At 35.0% G+C, this 20,599-nt stretch overlaps 2 protein-coding genes across 7 annotated transcripts; one reads left to right on the top strand and one right to left on the bottom strand.

The window, feature by feature from the left end:
• LOC109351348 (protein phosphatase 2C and cyclic nucleotide-binding/kinase domain-containing protein-like) lies at positions 697-10,287 on the top strand. Of its 5 annotated transcripts, XR_002108216.1 has the most exons (16): positions 982-1,998; positions 3,681-3,812; positions 3,924-4,154; positions 4,334-4,459; positions 4,627-4,689; positions 5,157-5,239; positions 5,578-5,809; positions 5,909-6,222; positions 6,342-6,417; positions 6,495-6,561; positions 7,015-7,292; positions 7,381-7,446; positions 7,616-7,737; positions 8,532-8,688; positions 9,401-9,709; positions 9,990-10,287. XR_002108216.1 is itself a non-coding variant. In XM_019592824.1 (15 exons), exons 1-15 carry the CDS (start codon positions 982-984, stop codon positions 9,644-9,646), a joined length of 3,210 nt encoding a protein of 1,069 aa, XP_019448369.1. In that variant the 5' UTR covers positions 699-981; the 3' UTR covers positions 9,647-10,287. The 5 variants fall into 5 exon arrangements, 4 of the variants coding, with proteins under 4 accessions (XP_019448372.1, XP_019448369.1, XP_019448370.1 ...); XM_019592824.1 differs by having other exon boundaries at positions 699-1,998; positions 9,401-10,287; XM_019592825.1 differs by having other exon boundaries at positions 699-1,998; positions 6,348-6,417; positions 9,401-10,287.
• Positions 15,034-19,147, bottom strand: LOC109351350. Of its 2 annotated transcripts, XM_019592830.1 has the most exons (4): positions 18,820-19,147; positions 16,232-16,526; positions 15,237-15,838; positions 15,034-15,199 (listed from the first exon to the last, which is right to left on the bottom strand). In XM_019592830.1, the coding sequence occupies exons 1-4, from the start codon at positions 19,010-19,012 to the stop codon at positions 15,195-15,197; spliced, it is 1,095 nt and encodes a 364-aa protein (XP_019448375.1). In that variant the 5' UTR covers positions 19,013-19,147; the 3' UTR covers positions 15,034-15,194. The 2 variants fall into 2 exon arrangements, with proteins under 2 accessions (XP_019448375.1, XP_019448374.1); XM_019592829.1 differs by having other exon boundaries at positions 15,034-15,838.

Genomic DNA, 20,599 nt, shown 5'->3' on the forward strand with positions numbered 1-20,599 from the left:
ATCATTTAGACAACATTGTAGTTCCAATATTGATATAATAATGTAAGGCTTCATTAGATCCACAGAATGATCAAAAAGTTAAAAATTTGATTCCTGAGAGCTACACTCGTTAGGAAAGGTAATCATAAATCCTAAAAAAGATTAGTTCCTTATCCATAAATTAATACCCTTATTAATATAAAAAACAAAATATAAATTAGTCATATATAAAGTCTGATAAATCTCTTCTCTCTATCTAAATCAATAAAGAGAAATCCTTGAAGATATTATCAAAATGCAATTCCAATATTCAAACTTTAAGAGGGTCATGAATGCCTTTAGTTGCTAAAATAAAATAACACTTTAATGTTTTCATTACAATAATAAAATTTGAGTATAATATCTATATATTATATCACTTTTTGAATTTTTGAAGAGTTAATAAAAGTTAAATATGAATGATGGAGGATACAATAATAACATATACAACTCATATTTTATACATTTTTTTTCTCATAAAGTTTTAACCAAAGCAAAATAAAAATTAATAATGTTGATGTATGAATCATTAAGCAAGTAGGGCAAGTGGGAAAGCTATGAAGGTGACCCTTACACACATTCACTCTTCTCTTTCTTTTTACTTTTTTTAACCCAACAACAATTACCCACCATTTTCATTATTTCATCCCATTTTCAATCATAACATTACTTTCAACATTAACTATCAAATTTTCACAATTTCTCACTTTTTATTTATATATTTATTATCATTCTCCATTGATTTTCAAGTTCAAATTCATTTATTGTGAAGGGATTTGTGCCACATCTCAAAATTCTTCCAATAATTGATATTGGGTCACACACACACTTACTGCATAGCCCCATAGTTGTTGATTTAGTTTAGCCACACAAATAGAAATACCACTTCACTGTTTCTATATCAAGAACTAGTTTTATGACAATTGTGGAATCTGGGTTTTATCCAAGTTTAGATTTTTCATAATGGGTTGTATTTACTCTAAAGTTTGCATAGGTGACATTTGCAAAGATTCTAGCATCAATGGTGATGCTATTACAAGACCTGTTGTGCTTTCTGAAACATCTTCTGATGTTCAAGAAGGTGAATTCAGAGACCAATTGAACCAATTGAGTTTAAGTAGAGACCCTGAAGCTGGAATCAGAAGGCTAGCTAGAGTTTCAGCACAATTTCTTCCACCAGATGGGTCACGTATAGTTAAGGTACCTTCAAATAGCTATGAATTGAGGTATTCGTATTTGTCGCAGCGAGGTTATTACCCGGATGCTCTGGATAAGGCTAATCAGGACAGTTTCTGCATCCACACGCCGTTTGGAACGAGTCCTGATGACCATTTCTTTGGAGTTTTTGATGGCCATGGCGAATTTGGAGCGCAGTGTTCGCAGTTCGTGAAGAGCAGGTTGTGTGAGAATTTACTCAGGAACAGTAAGTTTCATGTTGATGCTGTAGAGGCTTGTCACGCAGCAGTCTTGGCTACTAATTCACAATTGCATGCTGATATTTTGGATGATAGCATGAGTGGCACGACTGCGATCACAGTGTTGGTACGGGGTAGGACAATATATGTGGCGAATTCTGGTGACTCGAGGGCAGTGATTGGAGAGAGGAGAGGGAAGGAATTAGTGGCGGTTGATTTGTCAATTGATCAGACACCTTTTAGGCCCGATGAGCTTGAGAGGGTGAAGCTTTGTGGAGCTAGGGTTCTTACTTTGGATCAGATTGAAGGGCTTAAGAACCCTGATGTTCAGTGTTGGGGCACTGAAGAAGCTGATGATGGTGACCCTCCGAGGCTGTGGGTGCCCAATGGGATGTACCCAGGTACAGCTTTTACAAGGAGCCTAGGCGACTCTGTTGCCGAGTCTATTGGTGTTGTTGCTAACCCGGAGATTATTGCCTTTGAGCTCACAAAAGATCACCCTTTCTTTGTGATTGCCAGTGATGGAGTGTTTGAGTTTCTGTCTAGCCAAACGGTTGTTGAAATGGTATAATTTATTTCTGTTATCCCCTTTTTCTTTACTTTTTAAATCAACTTTACTAATTCTCTTTTACTCTTATTATTGATGAAATTTGCTTTCCGATCTTAAAATGTTAGTTGGTGGAACGTTATTATCACATTTCAGTAGCAATCATGAACAGTCGTAATTGATATATTGTGTCTCTCATTTGGAATTAAGAATTCGCTCTTATATTTAGGAGAAGCACTTATAAGACAGTTGACATTTTGTAACAGCCCCGTGTAATGGGTGGCTTCACAGGCTTTTCAGTCTCAAAATTAGCATAAAAAAGAATGTCCAAGTGCTTATTTTTATTGCCTTTCTTCCCTATTTTGCTAGAATATAGTTAGATCTCGTTTTGGTTAGAGAAAACCCTAATATCTCTATCACAAAACCCAAATGCTGAATAACAATTTTCTTTCTATTGTTAAGATTTGCTTTTGGTTGGTTGGTTCTGCTTAAAAAGCAAGTTGGTGGAAGGTTATTATCACATTCCAATAGCAATAATGAATAGGCATAATTGATATTAGTTACTGTGTCACTCATTTGGAGTTTAGGGATTAGGAATTCCCTCTCATAATTAGGTGAAGAATTTAATCAACAAGTGACTTTTTGGCAGAGGAATTAGGAATTCCCTCTTATAATTAATGAGCACATAAACCCACAAGGAGGCTAAGGGATAAAGATTGTGCCATAAAATGACTGCAGAAAGAATTTTGCTTCTAAAAATTCTGCATATGCTCTAGAAAATACAGCACATTTGAGTATAAAAAACATAATGTTAATGCACCATATTATCCCTTCTACTCTGAAAACCTTTAATGAGTGAAGCTGTTGATGACTGAGTGTTATTAGCAATAATCACCATGTAGTGATATTTACTAAAATGGGTGATAGAAATTTTTTGAAATTCTACTAGACGAGTGGGGGTAATTAGGTCATCTCATCACCAAAAGTTCTTTGTTTTAAGCAGGGTTGGTGTTTGGCCGTTTGCACTACAGTGAGCATTCTATCCAAAAGGTATCCAAGTTCACCATTTAAGGACTGGAATTGATTTTGGGTAGGGTGCAAAATACTCCCAACAAGCACTACAGTTGTTTTGGTTTCTGCCTCAACACTGTTGAATTTAGTCTTCTGTTGTCATTGCAACAAACTAATCATGCATTATGGTAAAAAAGTTTGCATTGTGAAACTGTCTGTACCTAAATAACTGAAACATTTAAGAACTAACTTAAATCTTAATTTAAATCTTAATTTAAATCCACATTATTAAACTATGTATGCTTATGGTGATTCAGTCCTATACTAGGCTATTTTTATATGGTATTTCTTCCTCATGCAGGATAAAAAAGTATAGCTAAAAAACGTGATTTTTTCTGGTGAGATGGTTTGTTGATTATCGCTGTCCAGTTGATGTGACAATGTGTTAGGGCATGTCTTCGTCCATAGAACAGTAGTAAATTTCATGTGTACAGACTCAGATGGGGCACCAATAACCTTCCACCCAATCTTTCCAAATTGTAATTTAAATCATGAGTCTAATCCTTATGGTTCTCAGAGAAGATAGACATAGATGACCATCAGGATTTGGATGTATAACTAAGTTCTATAAATATAAATTTAAGCCATGTGCCCATGTCTAGTCTCTCAATTTGCTGTCATGTTTACAGGTTGCAAAATTCAAAGATCCTCGTGATGCTTGTGCTGCAATAGTCGCTGAATCTTATCGACTCTGGCTACAGTATGAAACTCGTACAGATGATATTACAGTAATTATTGTGCATATCAATGGGCTAACTGAAGTATGCTGTTTTGTTTCTCCCTGCTTCTATTGATGTTATTTTTTCGCATAAATATTCATGCATTCATTTCCCCTTGTTTGTTGTTAGTAACTGATGTATCTTTCGAATCAGCCTGCTGTCGGTCAGTCAGCAAGTTATGATGAAGTTTTACAAACTCGAGTGCCTCAAGTTGTAGAGATGACAGGTTCAGAATCTCCTTCCACCTTTGGCTGGAACTGTAGGAACCAACGTGTAAGGCGTGACTTGTCAAGGGCACGCGTCCGAGCAATTGAAAATTCCCTAGAGAATGGGCAAGCTTGGGTTCCTCCATCTTCAGCCCACAGGAAGACATGGGAAGAAGAAGTAAACCTCAATTTATCTTGTTTTTACAATCATGTTAAACTCATCTATTTTAATTCTACTTTTTTATTTATTTGCATTGATGACATTGGTATGCTAGTATTAATTCATAGACTTATTTTCTCCAATTGACAAGTTCAAAATGCAAATCATTGATGGTGCTTCATCTTCATATGCCACAGGCACACATAGAGCAGGTGTTGCATGATCATTTTCTCTTCCGAAAACTTACTGATTCCCAATGTCATGTTTTGTTGGATTGTATGCAAAGAGTTGAGGTTGAACCTGAAGATATTATAGTACATCAGGTTGGTTTTCTAGTGAGCATCAAAGTTCATCAGCTTTTGTGCATTTCTCAGGCTGAAAATGGTGTTGACTAACTTGAAAGGAACTTGCATCGGATCTTATTAGAAGTCTCTTTATTTTAGCTTGGTCTGAATTTTTGCACAAGTGTGATAAAATTTATACTTTGCAGGGTGGCGAAGGTGACTCTTTTTATGTTGTTGGCAGTGGAGAATTTGAGGTCCTGGCAACTCAGGTTTATAATCTGTCATTTGGCTGCACTATTGATTTTGTTGACCTCTGTGATGGCTTCACAACTATTCTTTTTGGCAAACAGTTAATATGTTATGATGCAACCCAATGCAATTGAGCCATGCAATACGTGCAACTTATCCAAACAGGGGCCATGGCATTTGCATGCCTCCAAAACTTCTACATATTTCACAGCTTTTCAAGCCAGGAATCCTTCATTCATCATAAAGTTGCCCCCCAAGACATAACCTCTTTTGAAAATCACCTTTGTGTTATTTTTAAACCTGGTCCTTCACTCCAGCTCTTATAATTGGCTTTGCCCTAGTATAATACAGATGAAATCATGTTCTAGTTGCCATATGACCATATCATCAATGTTGCTTCTACCTAATCTTTTTCTAAAATTGTGTTTTTTCTGTATTGTCAATGAAATGTGTTACAATTCTTGCTCAACATTTATCATAATGGCAGGAAGAAAAAGATGGGGAGGTACCTAGAGTTTTGCAGCGCTATACAGCTGAAAAACTATCCTGCTTTGGGGAACTTGCTTTAATGTGAGTCACTTAACCATTTTTTCTTTTCTTGTAGTCCGTTTACTAAATTGAAATATTTGTTTTTGACATGAAAATTTCTGTTTATAATGTCTTCGAATCTTCCTCAAGTTGTTCTGTTAATTTTGTTAGAGGACTGTCATCCAGGCACGCATATAAAGTTCAATTGTAATATAATTTTTATATTTTTTCCGGCACACTTTTAAGCACCGACTATAATACTTTTGCTATTTCCCTTTTCTTTTTATTGGTAATTTTAAAGTCATGTTTATGTCTTTGTCATATTTTTTCACCTAGCAAATGTGTGACACCCCCACCCCCCTCAAAATGTGTTATTACAGGTACAATAAACCACTCCAGGCCTCTGTACGTGCTGTAACAAAAGGAAATCTCTGGGCATTAAAGCGAGAAGATTTTCGAGGGATTTTAATGTCAGAGTTCTCTAATTTATCATCGCTGAAGTTGCTTCGCTCCGTAGATCTCCTCTCTAGGCTGACAATTTTGCAACTGAGTCAGATTTCAGACTCCCTTTCTGAAGTTTCCTTCTCAAGTGGGCAGACAATAATTGATAAAGTATACTTTTGCTTTGTTACTTTTGTTCACTTATTCCCTGTCCTTCTCTTCTTCTTATTCTCTGTTCTTTTCTTAAAGTTCTTCGATACGTCTTTTCAGGATGAAGCCCTTGCATTATATATTATCCAAAAGGGACAAGTGAAAGTCACTTTTGGTGCTAAAGTATTGACAAGTCCAAATGCCTGCAGCCTCAAGCCTGACATCCAAAATTTGGACGATGACAAACTCGGTGGAAGAGAATTATCAATAGAGAAGCCTGAGGGAAGTTATTTCGGTGAATGGGCCCTTGTTGGTGAACATATTGGTTCCTTAAGTGCTGTAGCTGTTGGTGACGTTGTATGTGTTGTACTAACAAAGGAGAAATTTGAATCAGTCGTTGGCTCCATACGAAAGCTTTCACATGAAGATCTCAAGTATGTTTTAATATGTTCACATATCAGAGAACAGCCTTTTGGTTTCTGCTGATAATTATGTGTATATTCTGCACCTAAACCTAGGCTTCATATTGTTTGCATCATTAATTTGGCAATAGGTTTAAGGATAATTCCAAGCAGTTGATTGGAAACTTTGACTTTTCATCCCTTGATAAAGTCCAGCTCTCAGATTTGGTAAGAGTTTTTCGGTTGCCTTCCGATACATTGTGATTGAGATTCTCAAATTAGCTTATGGACCTTTTTAATTGTAGGAGTGGAGGAAGACCCTATATTCCACTGACTGCTCTGAGATTGGGATTGCAAATTTAAGAAACTCAGGTAGACAAATCTTCAATGTTTATATTGATTCTATCAATCTCCAAATTTGACTGAATCAAGTTCTTTTGTGAAGTAAATTAATATAAACCTAATATTTGGAGGATTAAGTTTCCTTCTTTTTTGAGTCAAATTTGAAATTCAGCGAAGTGAATAATCTTTGGAGCACTAAGTGGATTTAAACGTAACCTTTTAGTGGCCAAAATATAAACATATACCCAACATTTTTTTTACTTTTCTTTTTTGGTGATTTGGCTAGTTTTTGCTACATCAACTGATCACATTCAATGTAGTCAATAATGATATTTGTTAAAACATTTTTTTCGGTAAAGAAAATTTGTATTAAACAGAGCGCAAGGGGTGCCCGCCGAAAGCAAAAGATATTTGTTAAAACATAATGTAGTTAGATTTTATTTTACTGATGCAATTTGCTGCCTGAATACATATGGCTTGCAGAAAATTTGTTGACATTGAAGAGATTTTCTAAGTCAAGAGTGAAAATACTAGGAAAGGAAGCACAAGTCTTGAAAGAGAAAGACTTGATTAAGGGTATGAGCTCTTCAGCTTGTATACCACAGGTTTTACGCACTTTTGCTGACCACATATATGCTGGAATACTGCTAAATACATGTCTTGCTTGCCCTTTGTCTTCCATACTTTCAAGTCCTTTTGGTGAATCAGCAGCACAATTCTGTGCTGCTGCTGTTGTTAATGCTTTGGAAGACTTGCACAAGGTCTTCTTCTAAAATAATTCTTTTGCTTTGTCTTTTTCATTCTTTGTTGGTGGCTGCATTTCTCATGTATTTGATATTTGAATTTCAGAATGGTGTTCTCTATAGAGGTGTGTCACCTGATGTTTTGATGTTGGACCAAATGGGACAGATACAGGTTCGATAATAGTTAATATATTTCATCATATTCATGATTATTTGACTTATGTCACTATTGGCCGATACTTTTTTTGCCGCTTATAATACCCGTGGAAAAGAGATATCTATATCCAGCAATTCATTTGTTAGCACAATGTTATCAATTATATATGTTGTACTTGTTGTAGCTGGTGGACTTCAGATTTGGTAAGAGGCTGTGTGATGAGAGAACATTCACAATTTGTGGGACAGCAGATACGCTAGCTCCAGAGATTGTTTTGGGAAAAGGACATGGTTTCCCTGCTGACTGGTATAAATAAAACTTGTATAAAACCGCTGAGTCTCTGTAAACCACACAATCCCTCATGTCAATGTGCACTTATTTCCCATCGTCAAAAACCTGAAAATAACCTATAATCAATATGTTATACCTGAATCCTGATAGGCATTAAATTAAGTCTTAGAATAACTTTAGGCCTGATTACACTTTTAGGAGGTGTTTGGAAGAGCTTATTTGGGCTTATGAAAATGTCCTATTAAAATAGCTTTTGATGTACCTATAAGCTCTTAGCTTATTTCAATAAGTTTATCACAGAAGCTTATATGAAACTAAGCTCTTCTTACATTATTTCAAAAAAACTTATTGGATAAGCACGTAATTAAGTTGTTTACATAAGCGCACCCATAGACTTCAGTGTCACTGAAGTTTGTTTTTTATTCCCCTACTTCAATTTTGGAAATTCTGATCCAGTAATTTTCTAATCTAATCGATGTAATTCAACCCCCCTGTTTACTTGTCATTGATGTAACCACTCTTTTTTTTTTGCTGATTTGTCGTATTCCGTTTCCATGTCATCTCCACATTATTAAGATAAAATCAAATAAGTGTCATGTCACCAAATTGGAGGACATAGTATTTAACACAATTTGTCCAGAGGCTTTGGATAAGCTCTGAATCTCTAGAATGTAAATCATTATGGTTATGATATGCTTTGGATAAGCTCTGAATCTTTAGAATGTAAATCATTTATTGTTATGATCCTATGTTTTCTTGACAGTGGTTTGTGGATGTCAGCCTGACAAACTTCGTCAACGATTATGCAGGTGGGCATTGGGAGTTTTAATATATTTTATGTTACGGGGTGAAATGCCATTTGGGTCATGCAGGGAAAATGAAGTTGATACAGTTGCCAAAATTGCAAAACGGAAGCTATATCTTCCAGAGACTTTCAGCGACGAAGCTGTTGATCTCATCTCCAAGGTATTGCAAGAACTATGACTCTCTTTCTCTTACACACAAGAAATTAGTTGATGATTCTAGAGTAGCAATAAATGCATGCTCTAGGAAGATCTTCACCATCAATTTTAAGCAGTCACATAAATTTTAAACAAACTAACTTAAGTGCTCTTTTTTAGGAAATTGGAAAAAAGTGATTTTACAAAAACCAGAAACGTTTTTGTGAGAAGCTGAAAAATTCAATTGCTCCTAAAAGTTGAATTTCAAATTTTTTCTCTCCAGATAAATGTTTTTTATAAGAGTGTGTGCCTTGGCGCAATGATAAGGTTGCTGCCTTGTGACTTAGAGGTTACAAATTCAAATGTTAGAAACAACCTCTGCGCTTGTGAAGGTAGGACTGCATACATCTACCTCTCCATATCACACCGGGTGAGAGTCTCGTATACGAGGCAAACATTTTTTGTAAAGCCCCAACCAAACAATCATATACATGTTAGAAGTGTTTTTTTAAAAGCACCATTTTTAATAGAAAAAAGAAACCAAATAAACAGGCTCCAAATCAATGGTATGGATCTTCCTGTATCATGTGTTCATTGTTGCTCCAGGATCATGCTAGAATTTCTCTTATACAATCTAATGTGAGTTCTCAAAACTCAAAAGGTCAGAATACACATGGTTGCATACATTTGAAAATACCTATGCATACTTATTCTTTTTACTTGACTAATTTGTTCAGTTACTTGATGCTGAAGAAAACACTAGACTTGGTAGCCAAGGTCCTGATTCTGTCAAGAATCATCCATGGTTTAGTGGTGTTGACTGGGAAGGGATGAGACACCATACAAGTCCCGTTCCCGAGGAAATTATTTCTCGCGTAACACAATACTTGGATGTTCATTCTGAGAATTGTACTGGTTCTCTAGTTTCCCCACCACAGGAAGTAGAAGAACTTAATGTGCCTGAATGGCTTGAAGACTGGTAAAAAGAATGAGCATCAGGTTTTGTTAACTAAGTTTGGCTCTGCACCAATGTTTACCTTCCGCGAGTAAGCATTCCTTTCGATGCTCAAAAAAGACTATAAGTTTTTTCTGACACCAATTAAATCCTTAAAATGTTCAAAACATCACTCTATTGGTCCATCAACACCATAGAGTGATGACAAAAAAACTTTCAATTTAACACTGTTAAACTGTTTTAAATCTTTTAAGGATTCAATTGCTGATACAAAAAAATCATCAAAGTACTTATCCACCAACACCATAATCTTTCTAGTATTGAATTGAGAGCTACTATTACCTTTGCTTATTTGGACAATTGCAATCCAAGAATGCAATTAACCAAAAAATGCAAAGAGAGCAATAGATCCAGCAATATTCCACTTAGTTCAGTTTTTATCAGATGATTGCATTGGAAAACCAAATATTCTAGGTGCTTTCCATGCTATCTATATTGAATTAACTAAACTTGTAGGGTAGGTTTGATATGTTTTTTTATCTTCTCTTTCATTTTCTTATTATTATTTTTGGGAATTCCTCTCCTCTGTAAATATTATATATATGTACATGAATGGATTTGTTCTCATTTTCAATTGAAATTCAAGCAGTTTAGAATATTGTTGCCATGGACAAATGTTTACATGCACATGAGCAATAATACTTTATTTATTATGGAGACAAGTTAAAGAAAAAATGGAAGCCCAATGTAAGATGATCCTACCTAATGCGTATGAGATGGTAGATGTAGAGACTATTTCCATGATTTGAAGATATAATGTCGGGATCACAAAAACAGATAACTATGTTGTTATGTTGATATACATTATGTTATAAACTATTAACATAGCAGACAAGGTGTCCTACATTTTGCTGTGAAGGTCACATTTTAGGAAAGGTGTCCTACATTTTGCAGTTAAGACTGGGATAGTGCCTATCTCATACCTCAATCTTATTTTATTGCATCCCTTGGGCCATGAATTAATGCATACTTAACACAAAATAAAGCTGACAAATTATACCTTTTTTTTTGCAATGTTTGATGAGGCTATACTTGAAAATTATAGTTATATTCTACCTATATATATATATATATTAATATAATAACAAATATAGAGTCTGTTCTGTTTCTATTGGTTGAGTTGTGGCAATTTGGCAATTTTTCATTCATAAAAGGAAATGAAATGAAATGTACCCTCAGATGCTAACAAAACCCTATGCTAGCACTAACCTTGGGTCTGATGCTAACAAAACCCCATGAGGCTTGTGCTACTATTAGCCCTAAACCAATAATAGAATTTGACTTTGGACGTACAACTGGTTTCGACTCTAAGTCTTCAAAATCAAGGTCAAGGATGAGTCAATTTAATATCGAATTAGAGTCGATATCAGAGTTGAGTTTGAGATATGATTAATTGTTACTACCAACTTATTTAAGTTTTTTTTAAATGTAAAATTTCAAGCATGATAAAAATTGATATGCTTTTGTTCAGTTGTATTCTTACACATCAACCCAATGTAACACTATATATAACTGTTAACCATTGTGTTAAGTGTTAAGTTTCTACTTTTCCACTAATAAGAAGTGAAGAACATAAATACGTTCAGGAAAGTATAAATTTTTGGATTGTATGAAACAAAGAAATGGAACATTTGAAGGAAGGAGATAATGGCCATAGTTACTAACTGAATAATTAACTATGAAGCGCAGATATTTCAACCTTCATGTATTTATGTCTAACATGTATATGTGTTCGATATTTTTTAACATAAATAATTTATAAATCTGATACTTTCTAGATACTCTCCGATACTCTTAAAATATTTTCTCGATACCTCATAGATACCCAAAATATTACACAATAACATTTTAAAAGAGAAAAATGCATAACACAAATAATTAAGTGAAAGAGAGAAACATATGTAATATACCTGTTTGACTTGTAGTAAGAGAAATAAAACAAAACAGGAGAATTGCATAGTGAATAAATAGCAAATGCATATGCATAATGTTGATCATCCTGAATAAATAGCAAATGCATATGCATAATGTTGATCATCCTTTAAACAAGATTGATCATCGTGTAATAATATGAATTTTATTTTGTATCTAATGATATTGTTCCTTATTTGGTAATTCATAAAATAATTATAAGTTTATTAGGTTCATATTTTATAAACGTACAGTATCCTATATTTTTTAAGAAAATATGTATCAACGTATCAGATATGTATCCTATTCGATATGAATATATGTGCTTCATAGGTGTTCATAATACACCAAAACCAATTGATAGAGTACAAGAGAGAAATGGTACTTTTGAAGAGTGTAAAACTGTAAGTAGTGGCCATGGTTACCAACTAACTGAATAACTAAACTAACTAAACAACATCTCATATATATATATATATATATAGTTACGCAAAGAAGAAGGAATTGAAGTGATAATGGAAGAAACTGCAGAAAATGAAATCAAAAAATGTGATTGCATCTATGGCAATATGAAGGACTACTATACCCACCGAGTATGTGTATATATTATTTTGATGTTTGTTTTGTTTGATAAACCATAATGCATTTGGATGTTCCAGAATGGAGAATCTGAAGATCCTCGTTTGAATGCTTTGAAGGAGGAATGGTTTAAAGGAAGGAATTGTCTTGATATTGGTTGCAGCAGTGGAATACTCACCATCAATATTGGTATATACTTCTTATATCATTATCTATATACTTATATCAATTCTAAATTTTATTCTTATTTTCTACCACAGCTGAGAAGTTCAACTGCCAAAGTATGCTTGGAATTGACATTGATCCTGGTAGGAAGGATCCTTCTTATCAATTCTAATTTTTGTTTCTTGACGGAATTCTTTACGCTTAAAATCGACCTATGTTCTGTTTTTGTCGAGTGCAAAAGTTTCCCACTTAAGTTTACGACTTGATTCTATACAAAATATATTGACATTTTGTTCTTCTGGCCAATCTGCTAGATAGAGTTAAGGATGCAAATTTGAATCTGAGAAAAACTGTTGAATCAATATCTGCTGAGAATAAGACAAGTTTGGAGTTTTGCAAACTCAGTTTTCTGGCTAATGTGTTAGTTCAAGTTGAGGAAACAGATTTGAATCTGGACAAAATTGTTGAATCAGAATCTGCTGAAAATTTGGAGCAAGGTATTGATGCTTCATCAAATGATGAAGAAATTCCAACAAGGTACCTATCTGACATAGTTTCATTCAAACAAGAAGATTTTCTTGAGAATGAATACGACCCACTGGAACAACACTATGATACAATTCTTTGGTAAGTTATGCAGTCACTTTTTCTGTTACGCTCAATATAGCTTTTTTTTGTTCTTTCATTCTTTTTCCTTTTATTTTCTGGAATTTATTTATGGATTTATATAATACGTACTAGCGCGACGATGAGGTTATTGTTTAATGGCCATGAGGTCACATGTTCAAATCCTGGAAACAGTCTTTCTACATACGGGGATAAGATACGTACCTTTTCATACCCCACTAAGTATAGCCTCGTGCACTGGGCCGTCCTTTCTGTATTTATATAATACATAATACTTGTTATTTTAGTGGATTAATTTCATAGGAAAGTTTTATTTTCTCAACTGTGTCTTGTCATGAAAATAAGTTACTTTCTGCAATGTAGTTTGAGTGTGACTGTATGGATACATCTAAATTGGGGGGATGATGGCATAAAGACCTTATTTCAAAAGATTTGGAACATGCTCCTACCTGTAAGTATAATCTACATCCATCATATTCAATACTAGTTATATGTTTTACCATTTAAATTCTTTAAAGTATATACGTCTATCTTCCCCAGACCGCATTAAGTGAGAGCCTCGTAAATAAGCTGCAAGAATGTACCATGTAAATTGTCTGATATGGCTGTTTAAATGTTCCTAATATGGCTGATTTGCTAAACATGTATACAATGTTTGTGCATATATTTAAGTAATTACATATTTCTTCTTCTGTTCAGAGTGGCCTTTTAATTTTGGAACCTCACAAATGGAATTCATATGAACATAAGCGCTATATGTCAGAGGTAATAATTAGCTTGCCTTATTTCCTATACCAGAAACATTTATATTCTTTGTTTTAGGGATATTAATTAATGTAATGCCAACTTAAACCGATTGGTATCATTTGTAAAATATGAGATATAGGTAATATAGTCGAGTAAACTCTCAGAAGATGTTAGTGTAATTTCTCCTGTGTTCTTCTGACAATTTACTAATATTCCAAACCTTGTTTTTCTTTTGCAGACTGCTATTATGAACTATCAAAATATTAAGATTCGTCCGAACAAGTTCGTGGAAATATTGTTAGAGGAGGTTTGTATACAATATTTCTTTGAAGTTTGTTTAATTAATGACAAGCATTATTGTTGCTCTACTTATTCATTACAAGTAATTGTTATTAAGTTATGATGTTTAAACATTTTGTAGATTGGATTTTCAGAATTGATACATTTCAGCTCAGTTAGGAATAGACATATTTTGGTTTTTCAGAAAGGAGCCATATAGAAAAGTCCAGTGCAGAATCAATGTGGAGTAATTGTTCCACATGAAAAAGTGGCCTTTTGTGTAATTTGAGATTTAGATGTGTTGCTAATAGACTGCTTGAAAGTAATGCAGCAACTGGTTGATGCAGAAAATTGAGTTACCTACTTAGATGTTGAAAAATAAAATACAACATTTTTTTACTACATATTATCTTGTACTTATTGCTTATAGAGTGCTTGCCAAATATATTTGTTCATATTTGGGAACCAGCGGATGAAGCCATTTGCCATAAGGGGTACATTAACATTTGGGACGAGCATAACACTCGAAGTAAATAGTTTATTAGCAATAAATTAGTGTGACTGACCTGAAAATGGATTAATTCCTTATCTATAGGCTAAAAAAATACTCTTAGTAGTACCGGAAAAAAATAATACTACTCACAATGAAACCACAATCATAAGATCATATGACTATCCACTAACAAGAAATAATGAATTGAGATCAACCAACACCATAATATCTTATTATAAATCATATCTTAGCAAAACAATAATCTTTAAATCTTTCTCTATAATAATCCTATCTTTCCCTTGGAACAAATAAAATAAGAATCCAACAAAACCAATGTCATTGCTTTAAACCAGTACCACATTTCTCCTTGAATATCTTCGGCCATAAATGAATAAGTGAAAACGTTTTTACATTCCTGGAAATGAAAACTTATATCCCCATGTTCCCACTTTTGAAGTTAGAAAGTGATTCTCATGTATCACATTCTCAAGAATATAATCTATAAATTGGCAACCAAACATCACTCAGAAAGTAGAGTGGAGATCCAGGATCTGGAGTCAAAAAAATGTGTATTCTCCATTTTCAAACAGTATGACAGATCAGAACAAAAGACTAAATATGTCAAACAACTCAAACATACTACCAATGGTTTTTCAGTGAGGTACCCTTAAGGAGATTCAAGAACTAATCTCTTTAACTTAACAAGCTTCAACAATTAATGGAGCTAAAGTATAAATCACAAATTACAGCAGCTAATACATTCCTCCAATTCTGTCACGTCCCAAGGCACGTCTATCACCTCTTCCACGATTAACAAACATATCACGGCGATAGTCTTTTGGTGGTGGGCTGCTTCTTATTGGAGAGCGGCTCCTCTCTCTAACATCCTGAGCCCACCGACCACCATGGTGTGGAGGAAGTGACGGTAATAGTGGTGCAGGGGGAGACAGTGGCCTCCTCTCGAATGCTTTCCGCTCATTGGAGAAACCATTTCTTCCACGGTCCCTACTTTCCCACTCTAGTGGGGGTGGTGGCCTATCAAACTTGTTCCTCCCTCTGTAAGCATCTTCTAGGGAATCGATCCTGTCTCTATGCAGATGGGGATCTGCGAACCTGCCTTCATGCCGGAGGGGTGGCAGAGCAGCAGATCCATACTCTCTAGGTCCATCCCTTGCCAACCCACGAGGAGGAGATCTATAGCCAATCACAGTCCTTCCTGGGGAACCAGGAAAGCGTCTAGGAGAGCTATGAAGTGGTGGAGGACCAGGATATGCCCTCCGGGGACTCTCGGCAGGTGCAGGCCGAGACCTATTACACTTGTTACAGGAGTCACGCCTTGCAAAGTTAAGATTACCACACCTGCAACATAATAAAGCTGATAAGATTTTAAGGAAAGGAGGTTGTTAACATCCACAGTTCTTTAAATAAGTTTCGGGCCCTATAGTTTTCACTCATTTAGGTTTTGGTTCCTTTAGTAGTGTGATATCTATCCCTATATCTTCACTCACTTGTTTGGATTTTAGTCCTTTGGGGATCAGTACCTTAATGATTAGAAACAACAGGGACCACCCTTCATGCAAAAATAGGGAACAACCTTGCTAAACAGTAATTATAGAGACTAAAACCAAATTACTGAAAAATTTAGGGACAAATACTAGTGGTAGGGACTAAAATTATAATAAAAGGATAACTGCAACAAATAATGTCAATAATGGGACAAGTCTCATCACAATCAGAAAGACTTGCACTTACCGGATATCAGGACAAATCCAATCACCCTCCCTTGGACGCACATTAGGATTGTTTCTACTGTTGCCTTCTCCTCTAGCTAGCCCAGGAACAAAGCCAGGCCTATCAAAAGCTCTACCAATTGGTCTGCCACCCACTTTTCCTCGAAAATAAGGAGGTGAAGGATCTCGATATCTACCAGGATCTCTCCCACCGCCATATCCACGGCTTTGTGATAAGTGATTGTAATCAGAACCAAAGCGGTGATTTGCATCTCTACGGTGAACTGGAGATGCAGAACCTGCGCGAATTCTATATCCTGGGAAAACAAAGACAGTGAAATCTGAAAATAAGCAACTTACAGAGTTTGAGGCAAAATTTAGATTTGCAATCTACTGTAGAATCCAAAAGCGTGTGATCATGCAACTGCCATATAACCCTGACATTTCAAAGGGAAGGTTACCACCACATAGGGCTTCTCCTCCTCAAGGATATGTAAATTAAAAGTGCAGGAAGTTTACGTGATAGCACCTTCAATGTCACTTCACAAATGCCTGATCCATATTACCAAAAAGTAAACAGGTTCTATGGGCAGGGCTTTCCATGACACATAAGCTACCTCTTTTATATCCTTGATCCCAATTCTATCAATCTCTGAATGCAATATCAGACCATGATATAGTTAAACATACAAATCATTTAACCTAAGCATCGGAAAATCAAATCCAAATTTTGGACCTATGCGCTGCAGGATAAAATAAGAACTAAGTTCAAAACCTCGACAACAGTATGAGCTAACACTTATACAAAAACCTAATCCAACATGTCAAACAATACACCAATGTCATTTCACCCTTTAGAAAGTGGCCATATTCAGGAGCATAAGAACAGAAAGTACACCACAAAGAAATAACCACCAACAAACACCACCACAGAGTGAAGAATCCCAAAGTTTGGTATCTTGCAACCATCAACCACCTCTGAGACTTCGACTGTTTTTGCAACCATCTCCCCAGTATGCTGCACCACCCAAAGGTAGACTCAAAGCAAGATACCCATGCAGATAAACCCCGCTGAAGACGTGTAGAACAATGCCAATAACACCCCCAAGTAACACCAAAGCAATTCGAGAATGAAATTGGACATGGCAAAGTGCACCCCTCAAATTTTAGCAGATATGCATCCCTTCTCTGTACCATATCGATGCCCCCAGGTAATGTATCAATATTTTATGGATTTGACAGACACAATCACATGATAACAAAGTCCCTAAACTTCCATATGGAATTACTAATCTGAGAATCATCTTTCCATGTTGTAAATAAACAACCAGCTGAATCATCTCTTATTAACCAACCAAACAAAAAATCCCAAAGAAACTAAAATGACAACCACCAGCTACAAAAAATATTACAATTCCAAAGGAAAACAGGATACATATAGCTGGATTTCAAATGACCATAGATAACTGATAATGATATGAAGCTTATGATCAATAAACGTTACCATTCCATAATGTCAGATCAATTTCACTAATGGAAGCATTTCACCCAGCTACAAAGAACGTCTTGCGGTGGAAATTAAATATACCCAATGGAACCCAAATACACCAGACAAACATTGGTTATAGTGTAAGGTTATTCACCAAAAACAAACAGCAGTGGTCAGTCATAGTCAGCGACAAATCATGTGACCACAGTGATAGTCACGTGGTACCATGTGATTCTATCCCATATTCCATTAAACTTGACACTGTCTTCACAAATAATCCAAATCAAACATATGACCATGACTCTGCAAAATGAGAACCCATAGAACAGATTTCGTGGTACAAAACCTCACAAGTTCTCACGCAGAATGGACTATTTCCATCATCCGACACACTTATTAACCCTTTTAACTAAAAAAACAACCCCAGATCATGATCCAAAGCTGAATTCACAGCAACAGGCCTTCATCATCAGAGCTGTAACACATAAATGCAAAATTTATTCACTTGGCACACTATAATCGATAGGAGATCCATATGCTTGGCATGCACATAATGAATACACAACGTGTAACAAAACCTATCTCTGTATAGATTCTAAAGAGAGTGTCAATGAAAATGACTAGAAAAGAATGGCAGTTTTCATGTGACTCAGACCCAAATAAATCTTGAAAAGCATATTTAACTGCTACATTCTACTTGACAATCATGCTTTCACCATTTAGCTATTGTTGTTATATACTGTCTTTCTGTAAATATAGTCTACTCCCTCAAAAACCACAAAAAAGGTATTCAACAGTTTAAGGTTCACAAAAAACCGGGGAAAATCACAACGTGGAAGCCCTAAATTAAAAAACAACAGTGGAACAACGTATAATGAACCAAACCAGCTTCTTCATCTAAATTTCGAAACGGAAAACTGAAAACCTAACCCTAATTACGAAATTAAAAAAGAACACACATTGTAACATCAAGGCACTAAATTAATTAACAACAAAACAAAACCAGAAACAAACAAATCTTAATGAACTGAACCACTTTCTTCATGTAAATTCCAAAACGTAAAAATTGAAAACCTAACCCTAATTAAGGAGATAGGTGCGAAGTAAGAGAGGGAACAGACCAGCATCACCGGAATATCGATCAGAGCGGGAATAAGGGGAACGATGATCACGGCGGAATTCTCCGGGCTCGAAATCGCCGCCGCGATCAGCGCCGGTATCGGCGACGGTGGTGACTTCGGGGCGGACGACGAGGCTGCTCAAGAGATGATGGTGATGGTTCCGCGGAGCTTGTTCCTTGTCCCTGGAAGCCATTGAAGCAGTGAAGAACCAAAAAATTTCAATTTTGCGATGAATTGTTGTGGAAGAGAATTTGATGTCGGTGTTGAATATAAAGTGCAAACCCTAGATGCAAAATTTACCCCTTTCCCATTTTCGACACCGCGAGTTGAAATTACAGAAGAGGACAACTTTTTATTTCTAAATTTATACACTTTTTTCTAAAGTGAAACAAATTGTTTTTAGAATTTCTTTTATTTACTCCACTTTGTTTTTTAAATTCACTAGTTCAAACTAGTATCTATAATTGATGGGAATAAGATGAGACTAAGTTTAAAAAACTTACTCCGTGAATAAGTGGAACTCTTCTCTTTTTTATTTATTTATTATTACTAAGTTTAAAAAACATACTCTTAAAATAACTAAATATCTCTTCTTCTTTTTATTTACCACCCGTTTGTGAGTTAGATTTTGGAGCAAAATGAAAGGAAAAAAAATTACATCATAATAATGTCACAAACATATACCTACAGGCGTTGGTTCAAGTGGTACATGTTTGATTCCCCTTAAGCAAGGTCTCGGGTTCGAGTCTTGTGGATAGAAAAAATGTCCGCTGGGAGAGTTAGCCACACGTACCTGTGGATGTTCTCGGCTCCGACAGGATTGCCCCCAATGTGATGATACATGTGGGAAACCAAAAAACAAAAGGAAAACATATTGCATAGCTTTTAAACATTTTTATTCTCTTCTTCTAGTTTTAAAACTCAACTGGCAAAGAAAATTTAATTATGTTTGACTCAAATTTTGATTAATGAACTATCATTATATTATAGTATATATGAGACAAAATATTCTTAAGTACATAATATATTTAATTATGTCTTTTATTTCAAACTTGAAGAATTGAGAGCAATATATTATTCTCAAAAAAAATTGAATGATAAAGGAATTTCTTTTATTGAAAATAAATCAGATCAAGTTATTTTTAACTTATTTCATTAAGCTTATGAAAGAAGCTTATGAAAAAGAAATCTTTTTAGCATAATTAAAAAAGTTCACTGAATAAGCGCTTAATTATTTACTAAAAGCTCTCAAATTTGTTAAGGATTATACTTAGCAATACAAGAGAAGAAAGGTATAGATATTTATGAGCTATTATGTTATGTATTAGATGAAATTTTAACACATGCTGAAAAAATGTTCCTTATTGACATTATTCAGTTATGATGATTTAGGAATGTAGTAGGCCAAAAATTGGAATCTTGGGTTATTATTGGGAAACTTTATCGACTATGTATGAGTTGTATACATTGTGACGGCATGATAACCATTTATATTTAATCATTATTGACTCTAAAAATAAATTGTGAACGATGTATTGAATTTGTGTAAATATTTACATTAACATCGCATACATATTAACTATTTGGTTATATAAGATTGGTGTGGAACATAGCACCCAATCTAAATACATTCTGAAGGAATTCACTCCTATTTGTGTGAAATTATTGTCATCTTTCCAGAAGAATCCTTTCAGTATTTCATTGTTCAGAAGAAGTACCTTCCATTTCTAGGCCTTTGCTATTGTTTCTGTTTTTTGTGTATTGATCATTGATATTTTGC

The sequence above is a fragment of the Lupinus angustifolius genome, chromosome LG06 (genome assembly GCF_001865875.1).
Source record: "Lupinus angustifolius cultivar Tanjil chromosome LG06, LupAngTanjil_v1.0, whole genome shotgun sequence".
NCBI classification, from domain to species: domain Eukaryota; kingdom Viridiplantae; phylum Streptophyta; class Magnoliopsida; order Fabales; family Fabaceae; genus Lupinus; species Lupinus angustifolius.

What these genes read in the sequence shown, in the direction of transcription:
- LOC109351348 (XM_019592824.1), top strand. Translation starts at nt 982, where the DNA reads ATGGGTTGTATTTACTCTAAAGTTTGCATAGGTGACATTTGCAAAGAT. An exon ending in ATATCAATGGGCTAACTGAA is followed by an intron (nt 3,813 to 3,923) that starts GTATGCTGTTTT and finishes CTTTCGAATCAG; the next exon opens with CCTGCTGTCGGTCAGTCAGC. An exon ending in CTGTTGATCTCATCTCCAAG is followed by an intron (nt 8,689 to 9,400) that starts GTATTGCAAGAA and finishes TAATTTGTTCAG; the next exon opens with TTACTTGATGCTGAAGAAAA.
- LOC109351350 (XM_019592830.1), bottom strand. Translation starts at nt 19,012, where the DNA reads ATGGCTTCCAGGGACAAGGAACAAGCTCCGCGGAACCATCACCATCAT. An exon ending in TCGATATTCCGGTGATGCTG is followed by an intron (nt 16,527 to 18,819) that starts GTCTGTTCCCTC and finishes TTGTTTTCCCAG; the next exon opens with GATATAGAATTCGCGCAGGT. An exon ending in TGGATTTGTCCTGATATCCG is followed by an intron (nt 15,839 to 16,231) that starts GTAAGTGCAAGT and finishes ATTATGTTGCAG; the next exon opens with GTGTGGTAATCTTAACTTTG.